A 25,279-nucleotide genomic window follows, 5' to 3' on the forward strand; every position below is an offset into this window, starting at 1 on the left:
GCCCCATTCAGATCTCGACGTCTCACCTTTAGCGCATTTAAGCCTGACGTCGAAATAAAAAAAAAGTCTTCTGAAAGAATATATATATATATATATTCAAAGATTTGTGCCGCATTTTCACGATTTTTCAAAAATAGCAGACGAGTGGCGCTCTACGAGCTTGTAGATCTGCTATTTTTCAATAGCTAAAGTATAACATAATGCTTAAAACACCAAAAGGGGTTCCTGTCCAGAATGGGCTAGTACAGTAAAAATCTGTTGCATGCTCACGGGGGCACAGGTTGTGCCCCTGCCCCCCCGCGTTGTGCCCCTGCCCCCCCCTGCGTTGTGCCCCTGCCCCCCCGCGTTGTGCCCCTGCCCCCCCTGCGTTGTGCCCCTGCCCCCCCCGCGTTGTGCCCCTGCCCCCCCTAATCCGAGTCTCCAAGCTGTCATTTGGTTTTATTTGACTGGATTACCAGCCAAGGTGCCCAGACGGCTACGCCAGCCGCCCCGGGCCCACTGCCACATTTCTCCTAAGGTTATATCCGAGTCCAGTAGTCCACACCATGTTCTTTCCACACAATGTATTATATTTCTTTGAAATAATGTAGACTAAATAATCAATTCTATAATGTACAGATCAGGCTGAAACCTTGCCCAAATATGGAGTCAGTCCGGCTTGGCAGAGATATATATATAGTGTGCACTGCGTTGAGTCATAACATAAAATAATAACATGTCTTGTGTGTATATACTCGCCGTATATATTTCAGTAATAAAGTGTGGTCGTTACAAAATCCCAAGGCGCACCTGGCCGTGTCTCACGGGCCTCGGCAGAGTCGGCACACGCTGTGTTAACCACTGCTCGGGGACGTGCACACATAAGACATCAAAGGGGGCTTCAGCCCCTGCCCTTTTACCCAGTCTGTAAAACAACTGCCCTTTTTACCAGACCGCGAATGCAACATTTTACTACACGGTGAAAGAAATACAAATGCCACTCCTTTCCATGCCATGCATGGAAGGCAGCATTCGAGTCTCCTCCTGAACTTGAACACAGTATTTTGCGTTGAACAAATATGTTTAGAAACCCATGTCGTTACGCATCTCCACTAGATAAAGAGTGCTGGGTTGCGCCCCGAAAATAGCTGATCTACAAGCTCTTTCGTTGTGCCACGAAAATAGCAAATCTACAAGCTCACAACGCGTCGCGCTGCGACGCGTTGTGAGCTTAGTAGATCTGCTATTTTCGTCCAAAAGTGCCCTCCTACGGGATTTCAGCCCCTGCCTCTGTAACACTCTCTGCATGTCCCCTTAGGCTACATCATGCCAGTGTTGTTGAAAGTTGTGTGTATTGGCTATCAGTTGACCCCCCCCCCCCTTCATTCCTTCACAGGTGCAGGAGATCAGGCCTTGTTCACGTCCCTCTACACCCCACTGGCTCAGCAGCTTCCCAGAGAGCCAATGGAATGGAGGAGGTGAGCTTGAAATCAATGGGTTTTCTGATGTATATACAGTGCAAAATCATGACTTTTAATTAATGTCAAAACAAATTCCTATGTTTGTATACACAATGGAGGAAAAAAAGGAATCTGAATCCAAAAAATTGTGTTTATTGAGAGATGAGAGAACCTGCTGGACTAGAGTAGAGTAGCAGCTGGTAAAAAAAACAAACGCACACAAATAGCCCCATTTGTAAACAGTAACTTAGAGAGTGTACAAATGTGTGACCAAATGGTCCCCATACTGGTAAATTTTTGTTACATTTGTGAATACTCGGATTGTACCAAATTCAAGTGAATTTCTTCACTCCACAGGACTTACGGTCGTGCACCGAAAATGATCCACCTTGAGGCTAACTTTGTGCAATTTAAAGAGGAGCTCCTGCCAAAAGAGGGCAACAAAGCTCTGCTCACCTTCCCCTTCCTCCACATCTACTGGACGGACTGCTGTGTGAGTACACACACACACACACACACACGCGTGCACACTTATACACCTTGCCAAACATCTCCAATCAATACGTCAGTGGATGCTTAGATTAGATCAGGTGTGGGCAACTTTGACGATGGAGAGGGCCACTATATTTCCACACTCTACTCCAGAGGGCCACTATAGTTCCACACTCACTCCAGAGGGCCACTATAGTTCCACACTCCACTCCAGAGGGCCACTATATTTCCACACTCCACTCCAGAGGGCCACTATAGTTCCACACTCACTCCAGAGGGCCACTATAGTTCCACACTCACTCCAGAGGGCCACTATAGTTCCACACTCACTCCAGAGGGGCCACTATAGTTCCACACTCCACTCCAGAGGGCTACTATTGTTCCACACTCCACTCCAGAGGGCCACTATAGTTCCACACTCACTCCAGAGGGCCACTATAGTTCCACACTCACTCCAGAGGGGCCACTATAGTTCCACGCTCACTCCAGAGGGCCACTATAGTTCCACACTCACTCCAGAGGGCCACTATAGTTCCACACTCCACTCCAGAGGGCCACTATATTTCCACACTCCACTCCAGAGGGCCACTATAGTTCCACACTCACTCCAGAGGGCCACTATAGTTCCACACTCACTCCAGAGGCCCACTATATTTCCACACTCCACTCCAGAGGGCCACTATAGTTCCACACTCACTCAGAGGGGCCACTATAGTTCCACACTCACTCCAGAGGGCCACTATAGTTCCACACTCCACTCCAGAGGGCCACTATATTTCCACACTCCACTCCAGAGGGCCACTATAGTTCCACACTCACTCCAGAGGGCCACTATAGTTCCACACTCACTCCAGAGGGGCCACTATAGTTCCACACTCCACTCCAGAGGGCCACTATAGTTCCACACTCACTCCAGAGGGCCACTATAGTTCCACGCTCACTCCAGAGGGCCACATTGCGTGCATATTACTGTCGTAATATGCACTATTATTGGAATTGAAGTCTTGAATAATGTTTTTGCTATTTTTTTATTGGAATCCTGAAAAGTAACATGTTTTATTTAATTTCAAATGCATTTAGTTATACTTATGTTAACTTTTACGAAGTAAATACAAATGCACTGCATTGGACAAATGGAAAAAGTTGTACTAGACATTCAGCTACTAATATAGAATTCATTCAAGTGGGTCATGTTTGCATGTTTGGAATTGTAACGGCAGCAATCAATAATATATCAGTATTATATTAACCTCCGGGCCGCCAGTTGCCTATGTATGCACTAGAGGCATTATCGGTATCGGCCCTTATTTGTCATAGCGGTATCGGCGAATATGCCAGTCTAAGCACAGATCCGACACGGGGGTAAGGGCTTGACACTATATGGCAGGTAAATAAAATGTTGGGGCATGTGTAGCCCTGGTCCAGTGTGTCAGCGAGTGTCTCACTGTATTCATATAATACTGATATATTATTGATTGCTGCTGTTATTTTTGTCATGAAATAAAATGCATCCAAGTGGATCGGCGCAGTCACAACCCGGAAATGCCATAGTGGAAGAAGTTACTCTGTCCGGTAAATTGCTTTTATGAAAATGGCACAAAGTGCATTTTAGAGAGAAGCTGGGGGACCTGAGACGCTTCCCAGCTTTGAGAATAGACTTTTACCAAGGTCTAGCATGCTTTGTTTCGGTGAGCAGTTACGTCGCTTTGTTTATTTTCGGGGAATTCTAAAGCCTCGCACAGCAGTGGGAAAATTGCTGCAGAGCAGTGGATGGGAGTCCGGCAGAGAGACTCGCTGACGCCCTGGACCAGGGCTAGGCAGGGGTTCTCAACCCGTGGGTCGCGACCCCTCGGGGGGTCGCCAAATTATTTTAGGGGGTCCCCAAATTATTTAAAAAAAAAAATAAATAAAAAAGTTTTTTTTTAAAATTTTATTTTCACGATTTTTCAAAAATAGCAGACCTACAAGCTCGTAGCGCGCCACTCGGTGGCGCGCTACGAGCTTGTAGATCTGCTATTTTTCAATAGCTAAATTATAACAATGCTTAAAACACCAAAAGGGGTTCCCGCCCAAAATGGGTTGAGGTTATTGTAGCAGTCAATTTATATTGGGGGTCGGGAGGGGGCGGGGCGGGGGTCCCGAGACATTGCCAAAGCATTTCCGGGGGTCCCCGGCCAAAAACGTTGAGAACCCCAGGGCTAGGGCATGTGGAGTTTGCTTTGGAGTTGCCCAAACTGCAAGTGCACATTTGAGTGAGGAGTCTGCTATAAACACAACACGAGATATACTGTATAGCTAGATCAGGGGTTCTCAACCCGTGAATCGCGACCCCTCGGGGGGTCGCCAAATTATTTTAGGGGGTCCCCAAATTATTTTCAAAAAAAAAAAAAAAAAAAAAAGATTTATTTTTAAATGTTATTTTCACGATTTTTCAAAAATAGCAGACCTACAAGCTCATAGCGCGCCACTCGGTGGCGCGCTATGAGCTTGTAGATCTGCTATTTTTCAATAGCTAAATTATAACAATGCTTAAAACACCAAAAGGGGTTCCCGCCCAAATTGGGGGTCGGGAGGGGGCGGGGCGGGGGTCCCCGGCCAAAAACGTTGAGAACCCCTGAGCTAGATAGCTATAAACACATCACTGGTATCGGGATTGTATCGGGACTAGTAAAGTCATCTAGGTTATAAGCGTGGTTATCATAATGCTTTAACAGTACATTTCATATTTCTAATGTAAGCGTTGCATAATTCGTGTTGTCCAAATTCTGTATGTGAACATGTAACCCGTTGAAGGTGTGGATTCACATTTATTTTTAAATGACCATGTCGACGAATTCTGAGAACAGTGACCGTGAATTGAAAGTACACGATGAGAAATTTTAAAAGATTAAAAAAGTTACTTATGATAAATCATAGGATTCACAGTGGTTGTCGTATCATACATGATGCATAAATGTCAGGCGGCGGTGGCTCAGGGGTAGAGTGGCTGGATGGTAACCAGCAAGGTGGCCAGTTCGAACCCTGTGCGCTTCCCCAGAGTTGGTGTTGAAGTGTCCTTGAGCAAGACTCTGAACCCCAAATTGCTCCTGATGTGCAGGTTGGTGCCTTGCATGGTTTCCGCCGCCATCGGTGTATGAATGTGTGTGTGAATGGGTGAATGTAATGGACAATCTATGTAAAGCGCCTTGGATAAAGGCGCTATATAAATGCAACATTTACCATTTTAGTTCATGTCGTGCCCTCTTATGCTTTGACAGAAAAATGCATGCTTTGTTTCACATTTCCTCCGTGCATAGATTTGGAGGTATTGTGGTTTTGTCTCAAAATAAATAATGCATATTTGAGACTAAGCAGGTACACTACATTTACAAAACGGCCCTGACCAGAGGTTAGTTAGCCTTTAACGTAACCTATAACCAGTGCTAACTGACCAGTGTTGTTTTTGTCGACTAAAACTAAGACGAAAAATGTTCGTCGACTACCTTTTTTTCACTGAGAAACTAAATGAAAACTAGGCTATGATGACTAAAACTAAGACTAAATGTATTGACAATTTCGTCAAACGGATAAAAACTAGACTAAAATACTAGTGGACGAGAGATCCAGTATAATTCATTTTACACTTGGTTGCATGCTGAAAATAGCAGATCTACAAGCTCACAACGCGTCGCAGCACGACGCGTCGAAGCACGACGCGTTGTGAGATTGGCTATTTTCAACAAGTGTAAAATCAGCCATTACGACAGCATCAAGGCCCTCCAAAATGCATTTTAGTCGACTAAATCTACAGTTGATAAAAGATATAAAAATCTTAAGACATTTAGTCGACTAAAACTAGACTAAACACTAAAACATTCCAGGTGACTATATGAAATGTGACTAAAACTAAATGAAAACCATTCAAGAGACTATGACTAAAATCAAAATTTAAAAACACTTGTCTGTTAAATGACCCATTAACCCATTCACCTAGAATATCCCTATTATATTATGGAAGGAACATAATGGCCACAAAATAGCCAATCTACTAAGCTCACAACGTGTCACAATGCACAGGAAAAGACTACTAAAGTGGATGTTACACAGATGGACTTTAAGTACTCTACTGAGGGCAGTAAAAAGGGGCCAGCTGGGTTGGAACAACAGGGCGGACTCAAAGTGCTGATTGGGATACTTTGTCATGGGAAAGCTTCGAGCTTGTAGTTAAGTTTCAGGAAGTTGGGGAGTCAGCGTCTCGTGACCAACAACTGTCGGTTACATTTCAAAGCGGCAGTGGTGGTGGTGTTGTTTTTGGCAGCACATTTTAGTTTTAGTCGTAGTCTCTTGAATAGTTCTCATTTAGTTTTTTAGTCCCCTGGAATGTCTTAGTGTTAGTCTAGTTTTAGTCGACTATTATATCATAGGATTTTAGTCTACAGTTGATTTAGTCGACTGAAATGTAATTTGGCTGTGTCTTGATGCCGTCGTAATGACTGTTTTTTACACTTGCTGAAAATAGCCGACCTACAAGCTCACAACGTGCGACGCGCTGTGAGCTTGTAGATCGGCTATTTTCAGCATACAACCATGCAAAGTGTAAAATGACTTATACTGGATCTCTTGTTCACTTCCTAACATTTTAGTCTAGTTTTTATTTGTTGACGCAATTGTCAGTATATTTAGTCTTAGTTTTAGTCATCATAGCTCTTAGTTTTCATTTAGTTTCCATTTAGTTTTCATCAGTGGAAAAAGGTAGTCGACGAACATTTCTCGTCTTAAGTTTTAGTCGACGAAATCGACATTGCAAAGTGGGCACAACTCTTGTGAGCATGAGAGCCGTCGGTATTGCTGCTAGTGGGCAATATGGATCACATTTTAAAGCAATATTTGATATGCCAGTGCCATGTCTAAAGTAGTGTAATCTTTACAGTAAACTTAAACAGTTATACAAAGTCACACTGTATGCCATTATTGTTACATGTGTTTTAGATACTGGAATCAAACTCCAACTCAAACTTTGTAATACACATTTCACCCATTATGGGCAGGAACCCCTTTTGGTGTTTTAAGCATTATGTTATGCTTTAGCTATTGAAAAATAGCAGATCTACAAGCTCATAGCGCGGCACCGAGTGCCGCGCTACGAGCTTGTAGGTCTGCTATTTTTGAAAAATCGTAAAAATGTGGCGCAAATCTTTGAATGTATATTCTTTCAGAACGTTTTTAACTCAAATCTTTGCTTCTGGGCGGGTCACTGGAACAACATATTTTCAGATGGGGGTCCGCGGCCAAATACAGATAATTCTGTGGGTCCTTGACATGAAAATGTTTGAGAACCACTGACATAGAAACATGAGGTTTTTCAGAAAACTGTCAGGATTTAGAAGACATTTGTAGAATCCTCCTCAAATGGGTTGAAGGGGGAAGCAACAGAGGAGCAGGATATTATTCTTATAATGTACACTGTACTACTGATGAACTAGATTTATTGCCCACCCAGTACGTGCTGCTCGTAGACCTAAGGGCGATTCTACAAATGCCTTCTAAATCCTGACAGTTTTCTGAAAAACCTCATGTTTCTATGTCAGTCGTTTTCATGGCAAGTACCCCCAAAAATATCTGCAATTGGCCACTGACCCCCATCTGATAATATGTTGTTCCAGCCAGGGACCTCCCCCAGAAGCAAAAGATTTGAGTTCAAAAAGTTTGCTCTGAAAGAATATACAGATATATATATACATACAAGATTTGCGCCCAACATTTTGAAGATTTTTCAAAAAAAATATCAGATCTACAAGCTTGTAGCGCGGCACTCGGTGCCACGCTACGAGCTTGTAGATCTGCTATTTTTTCAATAGCTTAACGTATTACATGTTGTCAGTTTGTTTTCCTGAGGAGAAAGATTAATAGCTCATTTAACGGGGTGTTTACGTCGAAGACTGTCGGTGCAGATCTGTAGAATCCATGGAATGCATTCTGTACATTTGAGACGCCTTCAGTTCAAAGATTGTGATATATGATTGTTTATGAATTGCCACATACTGTGTGTGTGTGCGTGTGCGCGTGCATGTGCACGATGTGACAAGGCTACTGGATGATGTTGGCTATCACTGGTGTGTGTGTGTGTGGAGTCTATCTTCGGCTACTATCAGGAATATATCTGTTGAATGAAGGGAAAGTGAAAGTTAAAACAGATCGTCCCTCGAGACTAGGAATAAATAGACATCTCATTGCATTGACATAATGTACGTACTACGTAGAGCTGGGTTTGGAATCCCACTGTAAACGGATCCCTCGGCTGCTTAAAATATACATCTCTGTCTGCCGGGTTCAACTTTACTTAAAGGAGAATTCCATGCTAGAAGGCTTTCTTACCTTTATTTGTAGTTGTTACGTCCCCACCAAAGAGGTCCAGGTGTTATTTTGTGCAAAAGTGCATTATTGGCTATTTCCCCTAAGCCCTCAATGAATTTAATTGAATGGGGCATTGGGTTGTTGCTAATTCGCTTATTTACATCACTCAAAAATCATTTTTTTTGTATAGATCCTCTCTTCATAATTTAAATAGTATCCCAAGCGGCACACTTTACTACTTATTTAGATGGAAATAAGCAAATTAGCACAAAAACCCCACCCCCATTGAGGGCTTATGGTAGGGGAAATAGCCAATAATGCACTTTTTACACAAAATAACACCTGGACCTCTTTGGTGGGGACGTAACAACTACAAATAAACGTAAGAAAGCCTTCTGGCATGGAATTCTCCTTTAACAGATGTTATCATTTGTTGAACATAGTTTGTTTCTTTTGTTTCTTTTAGATGACCATACAGTACCAAACAACCAAATGATGCCGTCTCGAATCATTAGTATTCATTAATAGAGCATGGCTGTAATTAATTACACAAGCATAACGAACCAGTGAGGCTAAAAGTGTTGGTTATGTAAAGGGAATATTATGTCCACCCCATGTAGCCTGTTGCACACAAATGTCAACTCTACTTCAACCTGATAGAATGTCTTACTGTATTCCAAGAAATGGAGATCTGCAGCGGTGGATTCTAGAGAGGCTGGTCTCTTTTGGCTTATAGCTCTACAGTGTGGTGTTCTGTGCCTTTTTTAAAGAACCCATTTAGACCTGAGAACGATTCTACGATTCTAAATCCTGCCAGTTTTTTGAAAAACCTATATCAGTGGTTCTCAATATTTCATGTCAAGGACCCCCAAAGATTATATGTAATATGCCACCGACCCCCCCCCCCCCCCCCCCCCCCCCCCCCCATCTGGAAATATGTTGTTCCAGGGACCCCCCCAGAAGCAAAAACGTTCGATCTGAAAGAATATACATATTCAATGATCTGCGTTACATTTTTGCGTTTTTTCCAAAAATAGCAGATCTACAAGCTCGTAGTGCGGCACTCGGACTCTGTGCCGTGCTATGAACTTGTAGATCTGCTATTTTTCAATAGCTAAAGTATGGGGTAAGGGGTTCCCGGCGCCCAGAATGGGTTAAGCCGTTCTGCCACGTCACACGTTCCCACGCTCTCACGGAAGTTTGTGAATGAATCAAAGGAACTGAGCACGTAGTAGTCTGAGCTCTCAGACGCTGTGTGTGAGGCTACCGCCGTGCTGCATCTCTGCTACCCGCCGTCATATTAGTGACCTACCCAAGGCCCGTGAAAACCAGTCCGTTTTTATTATTAGTATTTTTGCCAGTGCTCTTTATCGGCGCAAGACGGGAGGGAGTTGGATCGTGTCGTCGTCTTCTTCTTCGGAGGAGCGGAGGTTTCCATCTCGCCTGTCGGGTGCCGGTGTTGTCTACACCAGACCTGGGCATTACACGGCCCGGGGGCCAAATGCGGCCCTTTGGCTGACTCTGACCGGCCCCTGAAAGGTTGCTTGGAATTGTTGGAAATTAGAAAATATAACGTACTTTCTAATTTTATTTTACCTTATATGCGTGCTTTTGAAGCATGTTTATTGACTTAACACAATCTGTTTCCTGACGTGAATTGCTTGTGAACTGCTTGTTTACCATTGTTTTGGAAACTTTTTATTGAATAAATATTTTTTTTGTAAGGCAACCTTACTTTTTCATTGCCTAATAATATAACATATACTCTTACCAGCTTGTCAAAACAATGCCATTTACTGCTTTTTATATAGAAACATAATGTATATTGTGCAGAATTGAGTGCAGCCTTTTGGCCCCGGCCATCAGCAATATTTTTTGTTTTGTTTCTCATTTGGTCCCCTTTGGGAATAATAATTGCCCACACCTGGTCTACACTGTCAGGTAACGCCGTTCAGGACGGCGGAGCTGTCAGCCGCTGTGTGGATCCCTCGGGACGGATTGGGGGAAGTTAAAACCCCCGTTCAAACGTTCCCTATAGAGCGACGCCAGGCCCAGGAAATAATTCCCCAATGCATTTTCCCCATAGACATTTCAAAAAGTATTGGACTGAGGTCAATTAAAAAAGAAAAGGCTTCTAAATCCTAATTTATTTCTGAAAAACCTATGTTTCTATGTCAGTGGTGCTCAACCTTTTTCATGTCAAGGACCCCCAGAATTATCTCTATTGGGCCACGGACCCCCATCTCAAAATATGTAGTTCCAGGGATCCCTCAGAAGCAAATATTTTAGTTAAAAATGTTCGCTCTGAAATATATATTCAATGATTTGCGACACATTTTAATGATTTTTCAAAAATAGCAGACCTACAAGCTCGTAGCTCGTAGCTATGAGCTTGTAGATCTGCTATTTTTCAATAGCTAAATTATAACATGTTTAAAACACAAAGGGGTTCCCGCCCAAAATGGGTTAAGCGTCGTACGAAGCCAACTCGAGTCGTGACAAATCATGACAACAAACACAATATTTTGGACCAAACAAATAATTACAAAGAAGAAAAATAACAAAAAAGTGTTGTAACGGTTACAACACTTTGTATGTAACCTGCTGTTTTTTTCTTCTTTCTTTGTTTGGCCCAAAACATTGTGTTTATTGTCATGATTTGTCACGACAAGAGTTGGCTTTGTCCGCGGCGTAAACGTCTTTAAATAAATACTTTTTTGAAAAGTCTATGAGGAAAATGGACGGGGAATTATTTTCCGGGTCTCTCTATTGGGAAAGTCCCCGTGACTGTCTGGGAATACTGACGTGCCGACTCTCAACACGAGTTTGACGAGTTTCTTTATTTACGGGGGTTTTGACGACAGGGAAGTGATCGGCCATTCATTTTAACACTGCTGACTGTGTTTGTGTGCATTGTGTGTCTGGTGGAACTGTATAAAACATTTTGAACATTGTTTTATTTGACCACTTGAAGTGACGTTATGGAACTGTGTTGACAGTGGGAAAACAAAGGAACATTATATGTGTGTGTGTGTGTGTGTGTGTGTGTGTGTGTGTGTGTGTGTGTGTGTGTGTGTGTGTGTGTGTGTGTGTGTGTGTGTGTGTGTGTGTGTGTGTGTGTGTGTGTGTGTGTGTGTGTGTGTGTGTGTGTGTGTGTGTGTGTGTGTGTGTGTGTGTGTGTGTGTGTGTGTGTGTGTTCTTTATGATTTATATGGTATTGTGTGTGAATTGCTTGCTTTAGGGGTTAATTGTTGGTAATACTATTTACCCTTTTCGTCAGACTGGGTCTCTGACTGGCACCCTGACACTTTCTCCCCAACAAACCGCTACAACAGTACCATACATTTGCAAGTGGGCCCAGTTTTTAATTAGCACATTACTACTACAAACGTGCTTCCAGAACTATAACATATATATATAACATCATCCATTCCTGGAGAGAGCTGCCTAAGGCCTTTATTGTTCGATGAGGTTGTTTGTGGTAAAGATTAGTTCCATATTCATATAAGTTCAGCAAACATGGACTCTGTGTTGCATTAGTCATTAGTATGAAAGTGCTTTAACCCAGTTTGGGCGGGAACCTCTTTTGGAGTTTTAAGCATTATGTTATGCTTTATTGCTTTAGCTATTGACAAATAGCAGATCTACAAGCTCATAGCGCGGCACCGAATGCCGCGCTACGAGTTTGTAGATCTGCTATTTTTGAAAAATCGTGACAATGTGGCACAAATCTTTGAATACATATTCTTTCACAGCGAACATTTTTAACTCAAATCTTTGCTTCTTCGAGGTCCCTGGAACAACATATTTTCAGATGGGGGGTCGGCGGCCAATATAATCTTTGGGGTCCTTGACGTGAAATAGTTGAGAATCACTGACATAGAAACATGGGTTTTTCAGAAAACTGTCATAATTTAGAAGACCTTTTGTAGAATCGTCCTCGGGTCTAAATGGGTTAATGTAGCGCTGTGAGAAAAGTATGCATAATTTCCCAGTGCAGGACACGGCATTGAATATGGATACAGTGTTCATTTCAGCTCCATTTAGGCTCAATGTGCTTTTACAGTACGTGGGTGTACTGAACCTAACTTATCGTCACTGTCGGGCAGAAACTGTGTATCTCCTTGCATTTAATTTTTTTTGTGTTTTGTTGTTGTCGAGTGCAGTGATGTAAAAATGAGAAATGAGTCCCAGGGACATTTTATGAGTCCCACTTCAACCACGTTAGGAGTCATATTTTGCGTATTTCCCGGGATGCAGGGATGGTCTTTTAGAAATGAGTCCCAGGGACATTTTATGAGTCCCACTTCAACGACGTTAGGAGTCATATTTTGCGTATTTTTACAAATTGCAGCATTTAATTAAATTGTATATGGTTATAATGTGGTTATATTCATGTAGAAAACAGAAGAAGAAATTATTATTATAACTATAGCTAGCAAAAATAAACTAGAATAAAAACAGTACAGTAGTGCATCCACGTGGATGCAGAGGTCGTTGTTTTATTGCGTCCCTTAACTATAAACTGTGTTTTGGGACGCAAAATGCACCCTATTTTAATCTCTGCTGGAGTGTGCCATCACAATGTGTTTTGTACACATGTGTTGTGAGCCTGTACACTAGTTGTAATTGTCCTATACATTACATATTTGTTCTGGGTTTTGGTTTGCATGACTATGATGATGAACCTACAGACAAACTGGTTGTTTACTATAACAAATATTCCAAAAGAAACGCCAACCTCTCTACTCTGAGCCATGTGGAGACTGGCATGCAATCTCCAGTGGTGGAAAAAGTACTCAATTTGTTTTACTTAAGGAAAAGTACCAATACTGCAACTTCGTTACAAGTAAAAGTACGGAATTGAAAATGCACAAAGTACAAAAGTATCGGCATCAAAATGTACTTAAAGTACTAAAAGTAAAAGTACTCTTATTGCAGAATTTCAAAATGTGTACAAAATCTATTGAAAATAGCAGATCTACAAGCTAACGCGACGCGTTGTGAGCTTGTTGATCGGCTATTTTCAAATGGCAGAAATGTATAGGGTTGAAGTGGTTAATGTATGTTTTCTAATCAAAATTAAAATCGCCAAAGTAACTAGTAACTAAAGTTTTCAAATAATTGTGGTGAAGTAAAATCACACATTTTGGCTCTGAGATGTAGTGGAGTAGAAGTAAAAGTACTGGAAATTGGAAATACTCAAGTAAAGTACAAATACCTCAAAATTGTACTTAAGTACAGTACTTAAGTTAAAGTACTTTCCACCACTGGCAATCTCTCAGTACTCGGTAATGAGCCTCACGTCCAAATGGACATTGTGGTGCAAACCTTGCGGCTTTATTCTGAGCTATTTGAAGCTCAGACACAGATGTCTTTCGTCTGCGAGCCGACCGTATTGTGACTAAATTTGACTGAGGGACTGCCATTGGATTTTTTTAATTTTTGTTTTTCCATGTCATATGAAAGCAGGGAATCATAGCTTCAAATTGACATATTGGTTGTTCAGTTTGACCCACCAGTTTTGGAGATATGGCTTATTGAGTAATGTCTTGCAGAAAACGGCGAGTTGAGAAAACAGGCTTGAAAGGTTCACTTCTGTGGTCTCTAACATTACACCTAGCTACATGTTTGGGCATTTATCTCATAATATTTACATGTCGATTTCAGCTCTGACATTTCTTTCAGACATGCTCTAGTATGTGAAGAGTCTGCCTGTGCTATAAACTCATTTAAAAAAAAAAAAAAAAAAAAAACATTCTCCTCTGCTGAAAAGCTGGAATTTGCGCGATGGCAGGCTCTCAGTCAAATCTGGTCACATATTGCAGAGCAGTCATCAAGGTCAGATAGTACCAGTGCCTGCGTCACTATAGCACTGAGGCTGGGGTGAAAAACGAAGTTCACCTAGAATATTTTCAATGTGTTTCTCCCATGATAACTGTCCATCCAATGTGACAGTGTCTTTGGCTGAGCTCAGACCTTTACTGCATTGCTGTATGCTTGTTGGATGAATGTTGTGTAGTGTCATGGCCGCCCCAATGCATTTCCAATGGAGGTCACAATGGTTTGACACAACATTTGTGTTGTGTGAGGGGGAGGGGGCAGTCGAAACACAGCTGAAAGCCATACAACAGACCATGTGACCTCCATTGGAAATGCATTGGGGGCGGCCATGACACTCACAACGCTGTAAAGGTCTGAGTGAGGCCTTTGAGTTATAACTGATTATCCTCTTTAATCCATTTGGGCCTGACGTCGACATTTTTTAAAAATGTCTTCTTAAATCATGCCAATTTTCTGAAAAACCTCAAGTTTCATCCATCAGTGGTGCTCAATATTTCATGTCAAGGACCCCACAAATTATATGTAATTGGCCCGTCGACCCCCATCTGAAAATATGTTATTCCAGGACCCCCCGGAAGCAACGATTTGCGTTAAATACGTTCACCCTGAAAGAATATATTCAAATATTTGGGACACATTTCCAAGATTTTTCAAAAATAGCAGACCTACAAGCTTGTAGCGCGGCACTCGCGCTACAAGCGGCACTCAAAAGGGGTTCCCACTTCCCACCCAAAATGGGTTAGTCGATCATGGGTTAGTCGAGCATGTCGAGCAATGAATACAATACTTTTGGGTTTTTGCTACATTCAAAACAAGTCTCTATTCTCACATATCCAGTATATTTGCATATGCAGTGAGTGATACATGGGCCTGGGCTTTTCTTTACATTTTCAACGGTTTAGGTCCCATTATTTATTCAACGTTTGAGCCACGGATCCACCATTTGATGACATTTAGCCTCTCAAAACCTTCGAATATTTTGTTTTCGTTGAATACGATTTTTTCCCCCCCACAATTCCATGCTGTATTGAGGTCGGTAGGCTACTATAGGAGAGATAACAGGCAAACGTTGATCAAAGTAACAATTCCTCTTCCTCCAATTCCATCTAATTGTGTAGACCGCTTGTAAATGAAGTAGGCTAATGCAGATGTTTAACAATCATTCACTCTTTACACTCTTGAGACTGTAAAATGAAACCAAATGGACCCGTAAGGAAGGGTCCATTTGGTTTCATTTTACGCTCTCAAGATCTATAAGGGTCCATTTGGTTACCAACTCTCCATCGTTTAAGTTGCTGTTTAGCTGGGGACCACCTGGAATCCCCTCAATGACCACTGGTGATCCCCGGACCACTGGTTTTGGACATAACGGGGCCTCCGTCCCGACAGCGACATTCTGATAATGTGACCTCTCTCATACGATTGCATACTGCAGGACACGGAGGTGTACAAGGGCTAATACTAATTATTATTATTATCATTGCGTACTGCAGGACACAGAGGCGTACAAGGGCTCGGTGAAGGAGGACATGACGCGCTGGCAGGGCAGCCTGCGGCTCCACGGCTCGGCCGACTGGGTCATCGTGGTGGTGGAGACCAACGACGCCAAGAAGAAGAACAAGACCAACATCCTGCCGCGCTCCTCCATCGTGGACAAGATCCGCAACGACTTCTGCAACAAGCAGAACGACAGGTGAGGAGCGTCTGGCCGCCGCCTCGCACGCATTGGAGGTTTAGGCACCGTTGGAGTTCTCAAACACGTTTGCTGCTGCTTCTTACAAACTTGATTAAACTTGCCTGGAATCCAGACTGATTTGAGTCTCTAAAATGTAACACATTTCGAGCCATAAACGGAAATAACCGGGCTATAAAAATCGGGCACTTTAATGCCAATCTCGTGTATGTACGTGTTACAGTCTTTATAGTATAGTATAACTCATGTTATATTTACAGCATAGGGAGCCGCCATATTGGAGCCAGTTCCCGTCTTCGGGGGCAGCCCGAGAGATGTTCATAGTAGGACATAGAGAACAGCGGATGAGCTTTTTTGTCACCCGAATCCGCATGTGCATAATTATAATCCGCCCGTTATCCGACCGCAATTTATTAATTAATCCAATTTATTAATCCGCACCACCCGCAATCCGCTGCGCAGGGAAGCGCCCAGCGTATACAGTATAGCCAATCTACAAGCTCACAACGCGACGCTGCGACGCGTTGTGAGCTTGTAGATCGGCTATTTATACTACTTGTACAAACAATGTCACTCACCACTCTCTCGACAGTTCACCAATGTTACGTAGTGGTTGTATATATCCATTTCCATGGTAACACGCTGTCCACGTTTTCGCGACGTATTTTCATACAGCATATCCAGCGGTCATCGGCGGCAGGGTAAAGAACTTAATCACTCCCAGTCCCACGCCGAACGTATATTCCTCCCTTCTGTTTTACTTAGTTTTAAGTTTCTCTCAGACTCACTAGCTGCCTGTTAGCAACTTTAGCGTAGCTGCCTGTAGGCTGTAGGAGACCACGGTGTTGTTGTTGTGCAACAGGACCCAACTTCATAGGCGGCTAATTTGTGCCAGATCATGGAAAATGATTAAATTAAAATACTACTACTAACGCACGCACGCCGAGATTGTGTGCGTTTTAAAAGCTATAATAAGCATATTTATATACTTTATTATGCCATTACTTTATTTCCCGCATTATTTCACCTGCGGTTTATCCTATATTAATTTATAATAAATTGAATTGACCCTAATCCACCCTAAACTGCGGTTCACCCGCGGCAACCGCGGCTAAATCCGCCACCCGCTGGTCTCTAGTAGGACAAACTCGAGGCCCTTCTGTAATTGTTAAAGGAGGACGAGTTGCAAAATATTGGAGCTACAGTTATGTGCTCCTTCAGCCTCGCCCCGTGTAAATATAAAGGTCATTCTTTCCCTCTCTGCCCCCTCACCCCCCCACCCCACCCTGCCCCGGCCAGGTGTGTGGTGCTGTCAGACCCTCTGAAGGACTCGTCGCGCTCCCAGGAGTCCTGGAGCTCCTTCCTGCTCAAGCTGCGCACCCTGCTGCTCATGTCCTTCACCAAGAACCTGGGTCGCTTCGAGGACGACATGCGCACGCTGAGGGAGAAGCGCACGCAGCCCGGCTGGAGCTTCTGCGAGTACTTCATGGTGCAGGTATATATACAGGCAGAAATGAAATGAAACCACCATGTGTGGTTTGTGCTTCTGCGAGTACTTCATGGTGCAGGTATATATACAGGCAGAAATGAAATGAAACCAGTTTCAGTTCAGTTCAGTTTATTTTATTTATAGTACAAAATCACCCCAGGGGGTCTCTGTGCACTTTACAGCATTAATACATCAAAAAAACTAAAAACAAATCACACACAAATAGCATAGCAATAAAAAACATAGTAAAATGTGCATAGCTGTATGAATCATACTGATTAAAACTAGGCGGAACTGTAGTGTATAGAAAAAAGGTGTGTTTTTAGCCTTGACTTAAATATGTCCAGGGAGTGTGCATTTCTGACATCCTGAGGGAGAGCGTTCCAGAGACAGGGGGCACGGTGTGTGAAAGCTCTGCCCCCAACCGTTATTTTATTGTGTGTTGTGACTGTGAGTTTTCCAGCATCCTGAGAGCGTAGTGGTCTTGGAGGGATGTATATATTTATTAAACTGGACATGTAAGGTGGTGCGAGTCCGTTTAAGGTTTTATAGGTCAGGAGGAGTATCTTGAAGTCTGCTCTGGCCTGTGTGGTTTGTGCTTCTGCGAGTACTTCATGGTGCAGGTATATATACAGGCAGAAATTAAATTAAACCACCCATGTGTGGTTTGTGTGGTACTGTGCAGTGGTGGGGAACAAGTACTCAATTGTTTTACTGTAAAGTACCAATACTGCAATTGTAGAAGTACTTCGTTACAAGTTAAAAGTACGGAATTGAAAATGTGCTTGAGTGAAAGTACAAAAGTATCGGCATCAAAATGTGCTTAAAGTACTAAAAGTACTCTTATTGCAGAATTTCACAAGTTCAAAATGTGTAGAAAATCTATTGAAAATAGCCGTTCTACAAGCTCTCAATGCGTCGCGTTGCGACGCATTGTGAGCTTGTAGATCGGCTATTTTCAAATGGCCGAAATGTATAGGGTTGAAGTGGTTAATGTATGTTTTTCTAATCAAAATTTAAATCGCCAAAGTAACTAGTAACTAAAGTTTTCAAATAAAGTGAAGTAAAAGTATGAATTTTGGCTCTGAGATGTAGTGGAGTAGTAGAAGTAAAAGTACTGGAAATTGGTAATACTCAAGTAAAGTACAAATACCTCAAAAGTACTTAAGTAAAAGTACTTAGTTACTTTCCACCACTGCTACTGGTCACTGTTGGTATGGGTACATCACAATTTTAATGAAGATTTTCAGGTAAAGAATAAAATTTCATTTTGTAAAGAATAAAACTAAAATGAAGCATACAAGCTTGCGAGCTTGTATTTTTGGCTGACAAAATTTGCAGATGCTGATGTTCTAAAAAGTCAAACATCGTTCCTTTGATTGATCCACCAAAAATATTATCACCACACTTTAGATGTCAAATAATGTCTCATCATATCAATGTCTCATCATTGCACTGGTTGAACTGGTTTCACTTGGCACATTACACAACATTTCACACCAATTCGCTGAAAGCACTTCCACGCGTCATTTCATCTTGCTGCCATGTTCTTTTCCACTGAAGTGCTTAGTGCTGAATAGCGCTAGCACCATTAGCTCCTGTGAAAGAATATGAGCAATAGGTGGGGGTCCTACTAATTGCCCCAAAGTATTGCCCCATAGTAACAAATTGGTGCTGTAGTCGCATTGCTAATATACAGTAACAGCCCTGTGAGGGAAAGGGTGCCTAACTTCGTTTGTTGGTTTGTTTGTTTATTTATACCCAAAACCATACTTTTGGGTATGCTTTTGGGTAGTTTTGGGTATTCCTTTGGGTAGTTTTGGGTCGTTTTGGGTATTCCTTTGGGTAGTTTTGGGTAGTCCTTTGGGTAGTTTTGGGTATTCCTTTGGGTAGTTTTGGGTATACTTTTGGGTAATTTGGGTAGTTTTGGGTACTTTGGGGCAATTAGTATAGGACCCGGCGGGGGTATTGGCTTGATGCTTTACACCAGGGGTCCCCAAACATTTTTGGCCCAGGTACCCCTTGGGGGGGGGGAGATTTTTTTTCCAGGTACCCCCTCATCCTCGCAAAACACCGATAAGCATATTTGCAACCTTACATTTGGATGCCATTGGAACTAAACTTTTCAATCAAAGTCACAACACATTTTCACAAGATTGATTTAACCCATTTTGACCTGAGATCAGATTCTAAAAATGTCCTCTACATCCTGACAGTTTTCTGAAAAAGCTATGTTTCTATGTCAGTCGTCAGTCATTTTTCAAAAATAGCAGACCTACAAGCTCGTAGAGCGACACTCGGTGGCGCGCTATGAGCTTGTAGATCTGCTATTTTTCAATAGCTAAAGCATAACATAATGCTAACACCAAAAGGGGTTCCCGCCCAAAATGGGTTAAGCATATTTGCAACCTTACATTTGGATGCCATTGGAACTAAACTTTTCAATCAAAGTCACAACACATTTTCACAACAGTTATTTAATTAAGATGCTATCTTGGAATAGATGTAGACCTATTTGACGGTGCAGACACATAATTGCCTTCCTTGATGCATCAATTAAGCAATCAGCCGGTCACAGTCACAAGACACTCAGCCTCCGCAGCACTCTAAGTGAAAGTGACTGCATGGCGTCTGTTTCATTTCTACCCAAAGGCCCTTGAATGATGGAATATGATTTAGGATTACTGTGATTATGGTAAACTCACATATCACACATGCCATAATTCACTGGCAAAAGTCGGTTTAGTTTCTATCCAAAGGCCCTTGAATGATGGAATATGATTTAGGATTACTGTGATTATGGTAAACTCACGTATCACACATACCATAATTCACTGGCAAAAAAAAATCTGAATTATTTCACGGACCCCCTGGCTATGCGTTGCGGACACCCAGGGGTCCGCGGACCCCACTTTGGGAACCACTGCTTTACACGACGCATGTCCCTATCATAATTGTTGTTGTTTATCACTGTTACTATGCTGCTACAATGTCTGTGGAGCTGAACAAACGTTTGTTCTAGGGATTACACAATGCTGAAATGTTGTCCAATGACCGAATAGTTGCATGGTGGTCAGATCGACCAATACCGGTACTGAAATACAACTTTGGTAGGGTTTACCATACATACACCAGGGGTGGGCAACTTTGACGACGGAGAGATTCACTATTATTTCCACACTCACTCCAGAGGGGCCACATTGCTATCGTAGCAAAAAATAGCAGATCTACAAGCTCAAAACGTGCTGCGCTGCGACACATTTTGAGCTTGTAGATCTGCTATTTTTGCTATTTTTTTTTTGCTGTTTTTGAATTGGAATCCTAAAAAAAAATGATGTCATTTCAAATGCCTTTAATTATACTTGCGTTGAGCATTGAGCTAAGTAATTAAAGCGGGTCATGTTTGAATGTTGTGGAATTGTAACGGCTGAAACCAATATTATATCAGTATTCTGATATTAACCTGAGGGCCACATGAATCGTGCATCTCTAATGTTTACTAGTTCCTGTACACAAGCCAGAACAATAAAGAACCTTGGAACAGCTTTTTGTACATACTGTAGATTGGGATACTGAAGAATGGATAAGAGGGCTTCAGTAAGCATCTTGCCACATTATTGAGGAGATACAGTACACGGTTGTTAACACCTTGAGGGCTTTAGATTAAAAGGTGACATATACAGAGGCTGCCGGGATTGTTTAATTACCTTTGGAGCATAACGCCAAAGTATTTGCGCCTTTGATCCATGAATATCCCCCTGAAAATAGTTCCATTGGCTTGTTGTTGTCGAACCGAAAAATATGCTACCGTCGCGATGCAGAACAACAACGAGCAGTGAGGGCTGCTGGAGTCCAGTTGAAACTACCGTTCACTTGCATTGCACTCATTTTCCAAGAAGCCCTTGCACCCCAGAGCACGGGTGATTCCCGGTTTCGTTGTCATAACGCGACGGCCTCGTCACCAGGTCCGCGACAAATCCGCTATTTCTTTTTAATTATAAAAAAAAAACGGCGAATTAAACACATAAAACAAATAGCGGGGTTAGTGTATTACGCAGGGCAGAAACATGGATTAAATAGCGTGGAAAGCGGGTTATTATGTACAGTTAGTAGCTGGTATGTACAGTAAGTGTAAGCAAGTTCCTTTGCAGTCATATTCCTAAGGCTTGCTCAGTGTTATTAGTTAAGACAAAAATGATTTTGTGTGTGTGCCATGTTTGCATTTCTGAATTGGAATTGTATGTGTGCATTTAGGAGGAGCTGGCGTTTGTGTTTGAGATGTTGCAGCAGTTTGAAGATGCCCTGGTTCAGTACGATGAGTTGGACGCTCTCTTCACACAGTATGTCCTCAACTTCGGAGCTGGAGGTACGATAATCGACAAACACGGTCTCACTCTATGAACATACAATCGTTACTCCCTGAGACATGGCGGATAACCTTTCCCTCAGGACACTTTAACCCATTTAGATTCTATAAATGCCTTCTAAATCCTGACGGTTTTCTTGAAAAACCCTATGTTTCTGTCGTTCTCAAACATTTTCATGTCAAGGACCCCCAAAAATATATGTAATTGGCCGCCGACCCCCCCCATCTGAAAATATGTTGTTCCAGGGATCTTCCGCCAGAAGAGAATATTTGAGTTAAAAACGCTCTGAAAGAATATATATTCAAAGATTTGCGCCACATTTTCAAGATTTTTCAAAAAATAGCAGATCTACAAGTTCATAGCGTGGCACTCGGCTGCCGCGCTACGAGCTTCTAGATCTGCTATTTATCAACAAACTAAAGTACAACATAATGCTTAACCCATTTTGGGCGGGAACCCCTTTTGCTGTTTTAACTAAGTGTTATACTTTAGCTATTGAAAAATAGCAGATCTACAAGCTCATAGCGCGCCACCGAGTGGCGCGCTACGAGCTTGTAGGTCTGCTATTTTTGAAAAATCGTGAAAATATTTATCTAGGATTTAGAAGATTTTTTTTTTAAATTTCGACGTCAGGCATAAATGGGTTAAAAAAACACCAAAAGGGGTTCCTCCCGCCCCCAAAATGGGATATAAATGCAACCATTTTCTCCTGGTCTCCTTCATCTTCTTCTATCTGTCTTCTCTCTCTCTCTCTCTCTGTGTGGGACCTTTCCATTCCCATGATAGACGGGGCCAACTGGCTGGGCTCGTTTTGCGCGCCGGTGCGCAGCTGGAGCGGCCTGCTGCTCCGCAGGCCCATCGACATGGAGAAGAGGGACAGCATCCAGCGCGGCGAGGCCAGCCTGCTGGACCTCAGGAGCTACCTGTTCTCCCGCCAGTGCACGCTGCTCATCTTCCTCCAGAGGCCCTGGGAGGTCACGCAGAGGGCGCTGGAGCTGCTGCACAACTGCGTGCAGGAGCTGCGCCTGCTGGAGGTATACAGTTGTTAACTTAAGACAGAAAAATGTATCGTCGACTACCTCTTTTTTTTTTTCACGGACGAAAAGTAAATGGAGACTGATTGAAAACGAAGCTATGGTGACTGAGACTGTGACCAAATATACTGACGATTTCGTCAACAAATAAAAACTAGACTAAAATGTTAGGAAGGGACCAGTGTTGTTTTCGTTGACTAAAACTAAGACGGACATTTTTCGTCGACTACCTTTTTTTCACTGAACTCAATGGAAACTAAATGAAAACTAAGCTATGGCAACCAAATATACTGACAATTTCGTCAACAAATAGAAACTAGACTAAAATGTTAGGAAGATCCAGTATAAGTCATTTTATACTTGGTTGCATGCTGAAAATAGCCGATCTACAAGCTTGTAGATCGGCTATTTTCAGCAAGTGTAAAATCAGTCGTTACGACGGCATCAAGGCCCGCCGAAATACATTTTAGTCGACTAAATCAACTGTAGATTTAGTCGTCTAAAAGCTTATGATATTTACTCGACTAAAACTAGACTAACACTAAAACATTCCAGGTGACTGAAATGTGACTAAAACGAAATGAAAACTATTCAAGGGACTATGACTAAAACTAAAATCAAAATTTGCTGCCAAAAACAACACTGCTAGAGGTACAACCTGTTGTAAGCTTGTAGATCTGCTATTTTCAGCATGCAACCAAAGTGTAAAATCTGCCATTACAACGACATCAAGGCCTGTCAAAACACATTTTAGTCGACTAAATCAACTGTAGATTTAGTCGACTAAAATCGTATGACATTTAGTCGACTAAAACTGGACTAACACTAGAACATTTCAGGTGACTAAAACTAAATTAATATTATTCAAAAGGACTATGGAGAAAGACGGGTCAGGGCGGCCAGATATCAGACCCACTCACTGGCCTACAGCTTAATTCAATGTATTACTTTCACACGGTGAATTCACTCTGCCCTCTGGTACCTGTCTGTTGATAATGAAATGCCCAATTTCATGAAGTCTCTTTGGCAAAGGTAATCCCCCTTGTTTGACTCCATATATCCTAAGGTGGAAGCTGCTGCAGCAAATGCTAGGCATTGATTTTTATGCAATTTGTTTTTCACGGTTGCTCCTCTGTTGCACCCCTCTCTGCTCTTCTAAACCATTTTGGGCGGGAACCCCTTTTGGTGTTTTAATTAAACATTATGTTATAATTTAGCTATTGAAAAATAGCAGATCTACAAGCTCATAGCGCGCCACCGAGTGGCGCGCTATGAACTTGTAGGTCTGCTATTTTTGAAGAATCGTTAAAATGTGCCTCAAATCTTTCATAAAATTGTCATGATTTTTTTTTAATTTCGACGTCAGGCCTGAATGGGTTAAGTGGGATGCAAGATCCGACGTGCATGTAGGAATGTGTTGAATATAAATGCGCTGCCGTTTTGCATGTATGCTTTTTTTATACTGTGCATATTTGAGATATTTTAAGCCACGGTAATCGGTTCAGTTCTGAGCACATAAAGGCCCAGCTAAAAGGAACATCATAGCCTGAAGAGAAAACAATGACTCATACACATATCGTGTTGACTTTTCACAATCATTTTCAGTCTCGGATATCTAGCTGCCTTTATGGAAATTGGAGAGGGGGGAAGTTGGGGCATGTTGTTGGTTGGTAGGAGTAGCGCTGACTCGCAGTGACTGCTCCCTCCCTGACGGCGCCATTCACACTACAATGCAATAACTTGTATATACATATATCCCTAGCTAGGGCACCAGCTCAGTGGCCTTGTGGTTAGAGTGTCCGCCCTGAGAGTGGGAGGTCGGGGGTTCGATCCCCGGCCGGGTCATACCAAAGACTGTAAAAATGGGACCCAGTGCCTCCCTGCTTGACACTCAGCATCAAGGGTTGGATTGGGGGTAAGTCCCTGCGACATACTAGCGTCATGTCCAGGGGGTGTACTTGTACATCAAGCTGCCTCACGCTACAGAAACAGGAGATAGGCTCCTGCCCGTATGGGCCCCATGGCTCGGCAAGGCTACTTACTTACTAGCTAGGGCATTAACCCATTCAGGACTGACGTCAAAAATGTTTTCTAAATCATGAACATTTTCTGTAAGATTTGAGGCACATTTTAACGATTTTTCAAAAATAGCAGACCTACAAGCTCGTAATGTATGTAACCACCAAAAGGGGTTCCCGCTCAAAATGGGTTAAGCAACTAGTCGACTAGTAAATCCACTAGTCGACCTTGTTGGTACTAGTTGACTAGTTGATTATTTATTTTGTACGCCTCAAGATCAGGTAGATTATAGTTATAGTCACCAATGTACACAGTTTTTAACATAATAGGTACGGTAGTTCAACAACTAGTCGACTAGTAAACTAGGCAACTAGTAAAAATTACTAGAAGTGAATGCCCTATCCTTAGCTTGTGTGTGGTTAGGGGGATTTGTTTGCTATGCAGTTGTTCATCTCTAGAGCCAGACCAATGCATCGGTCGGGCCGATTTATCGGCCATTATTTGATCTCTTTCTTTCTTTTTTGATATTGGCAATTATTATGCAGCCAGATGAATAGTTTTAACTACTA

The 25,279-nt window shown here is 42.3% G+C and overlaps 1 protein-coding gene across 1 annotated transcript in view; it reads left to right on the plus strand.

Annotated features, from left to right (window-relative positions):
* The window catches only part of trappc10 (trafficking protein particle complex subunit 10), a gene marked incomplete at its 3' end in the record, with an annotated part of 82,659 nt that overhangs the window by 3,462 nt on the left and 53,918 nt on the right, over positions 1 to 25,279 (plus strand). Inside the window, exons 2-7 of the mRNA XM_079518623.1 lie at positions 1,376 to 1,457; positions 1,797 to 1,932; positions 15,602 to 15,801; positions 17,101 to 17,296; positions 21,545 to 21,656; positions 22,444 to 22,691. Coding sequence (XP_079374749.1) covers positions 1,376 to 1,457; positions 1,797 to 1,932; positions 15,602 to 15,801; positions 17,101 to 17,296; positions 21,545 to 21,656; positions 22,444 to 22,691 — 974 coding nt within the window. The remainder of the gene's footprint in view (positions 1 to 1,375; positions 1,458 to 1,796; positions 1,933 to 15,601; positions 15,802 to 17,100; positions 17,297 to 21,544; positions 21,657 to 22,443; positions 22,692 to 25,279) is intronic.

Source organism: Electrona antarctica, assembly GCF_951216825.1.
Source record: "Electrona antarctica genome assembly, chromosome: 13".
Classification (NCBI taxonomy): Eukaryota; Metazoa; Chordata; class Actinopteri; order Myctophiformes; family Myctophidae; genus Electrona; species Electrona antarctica.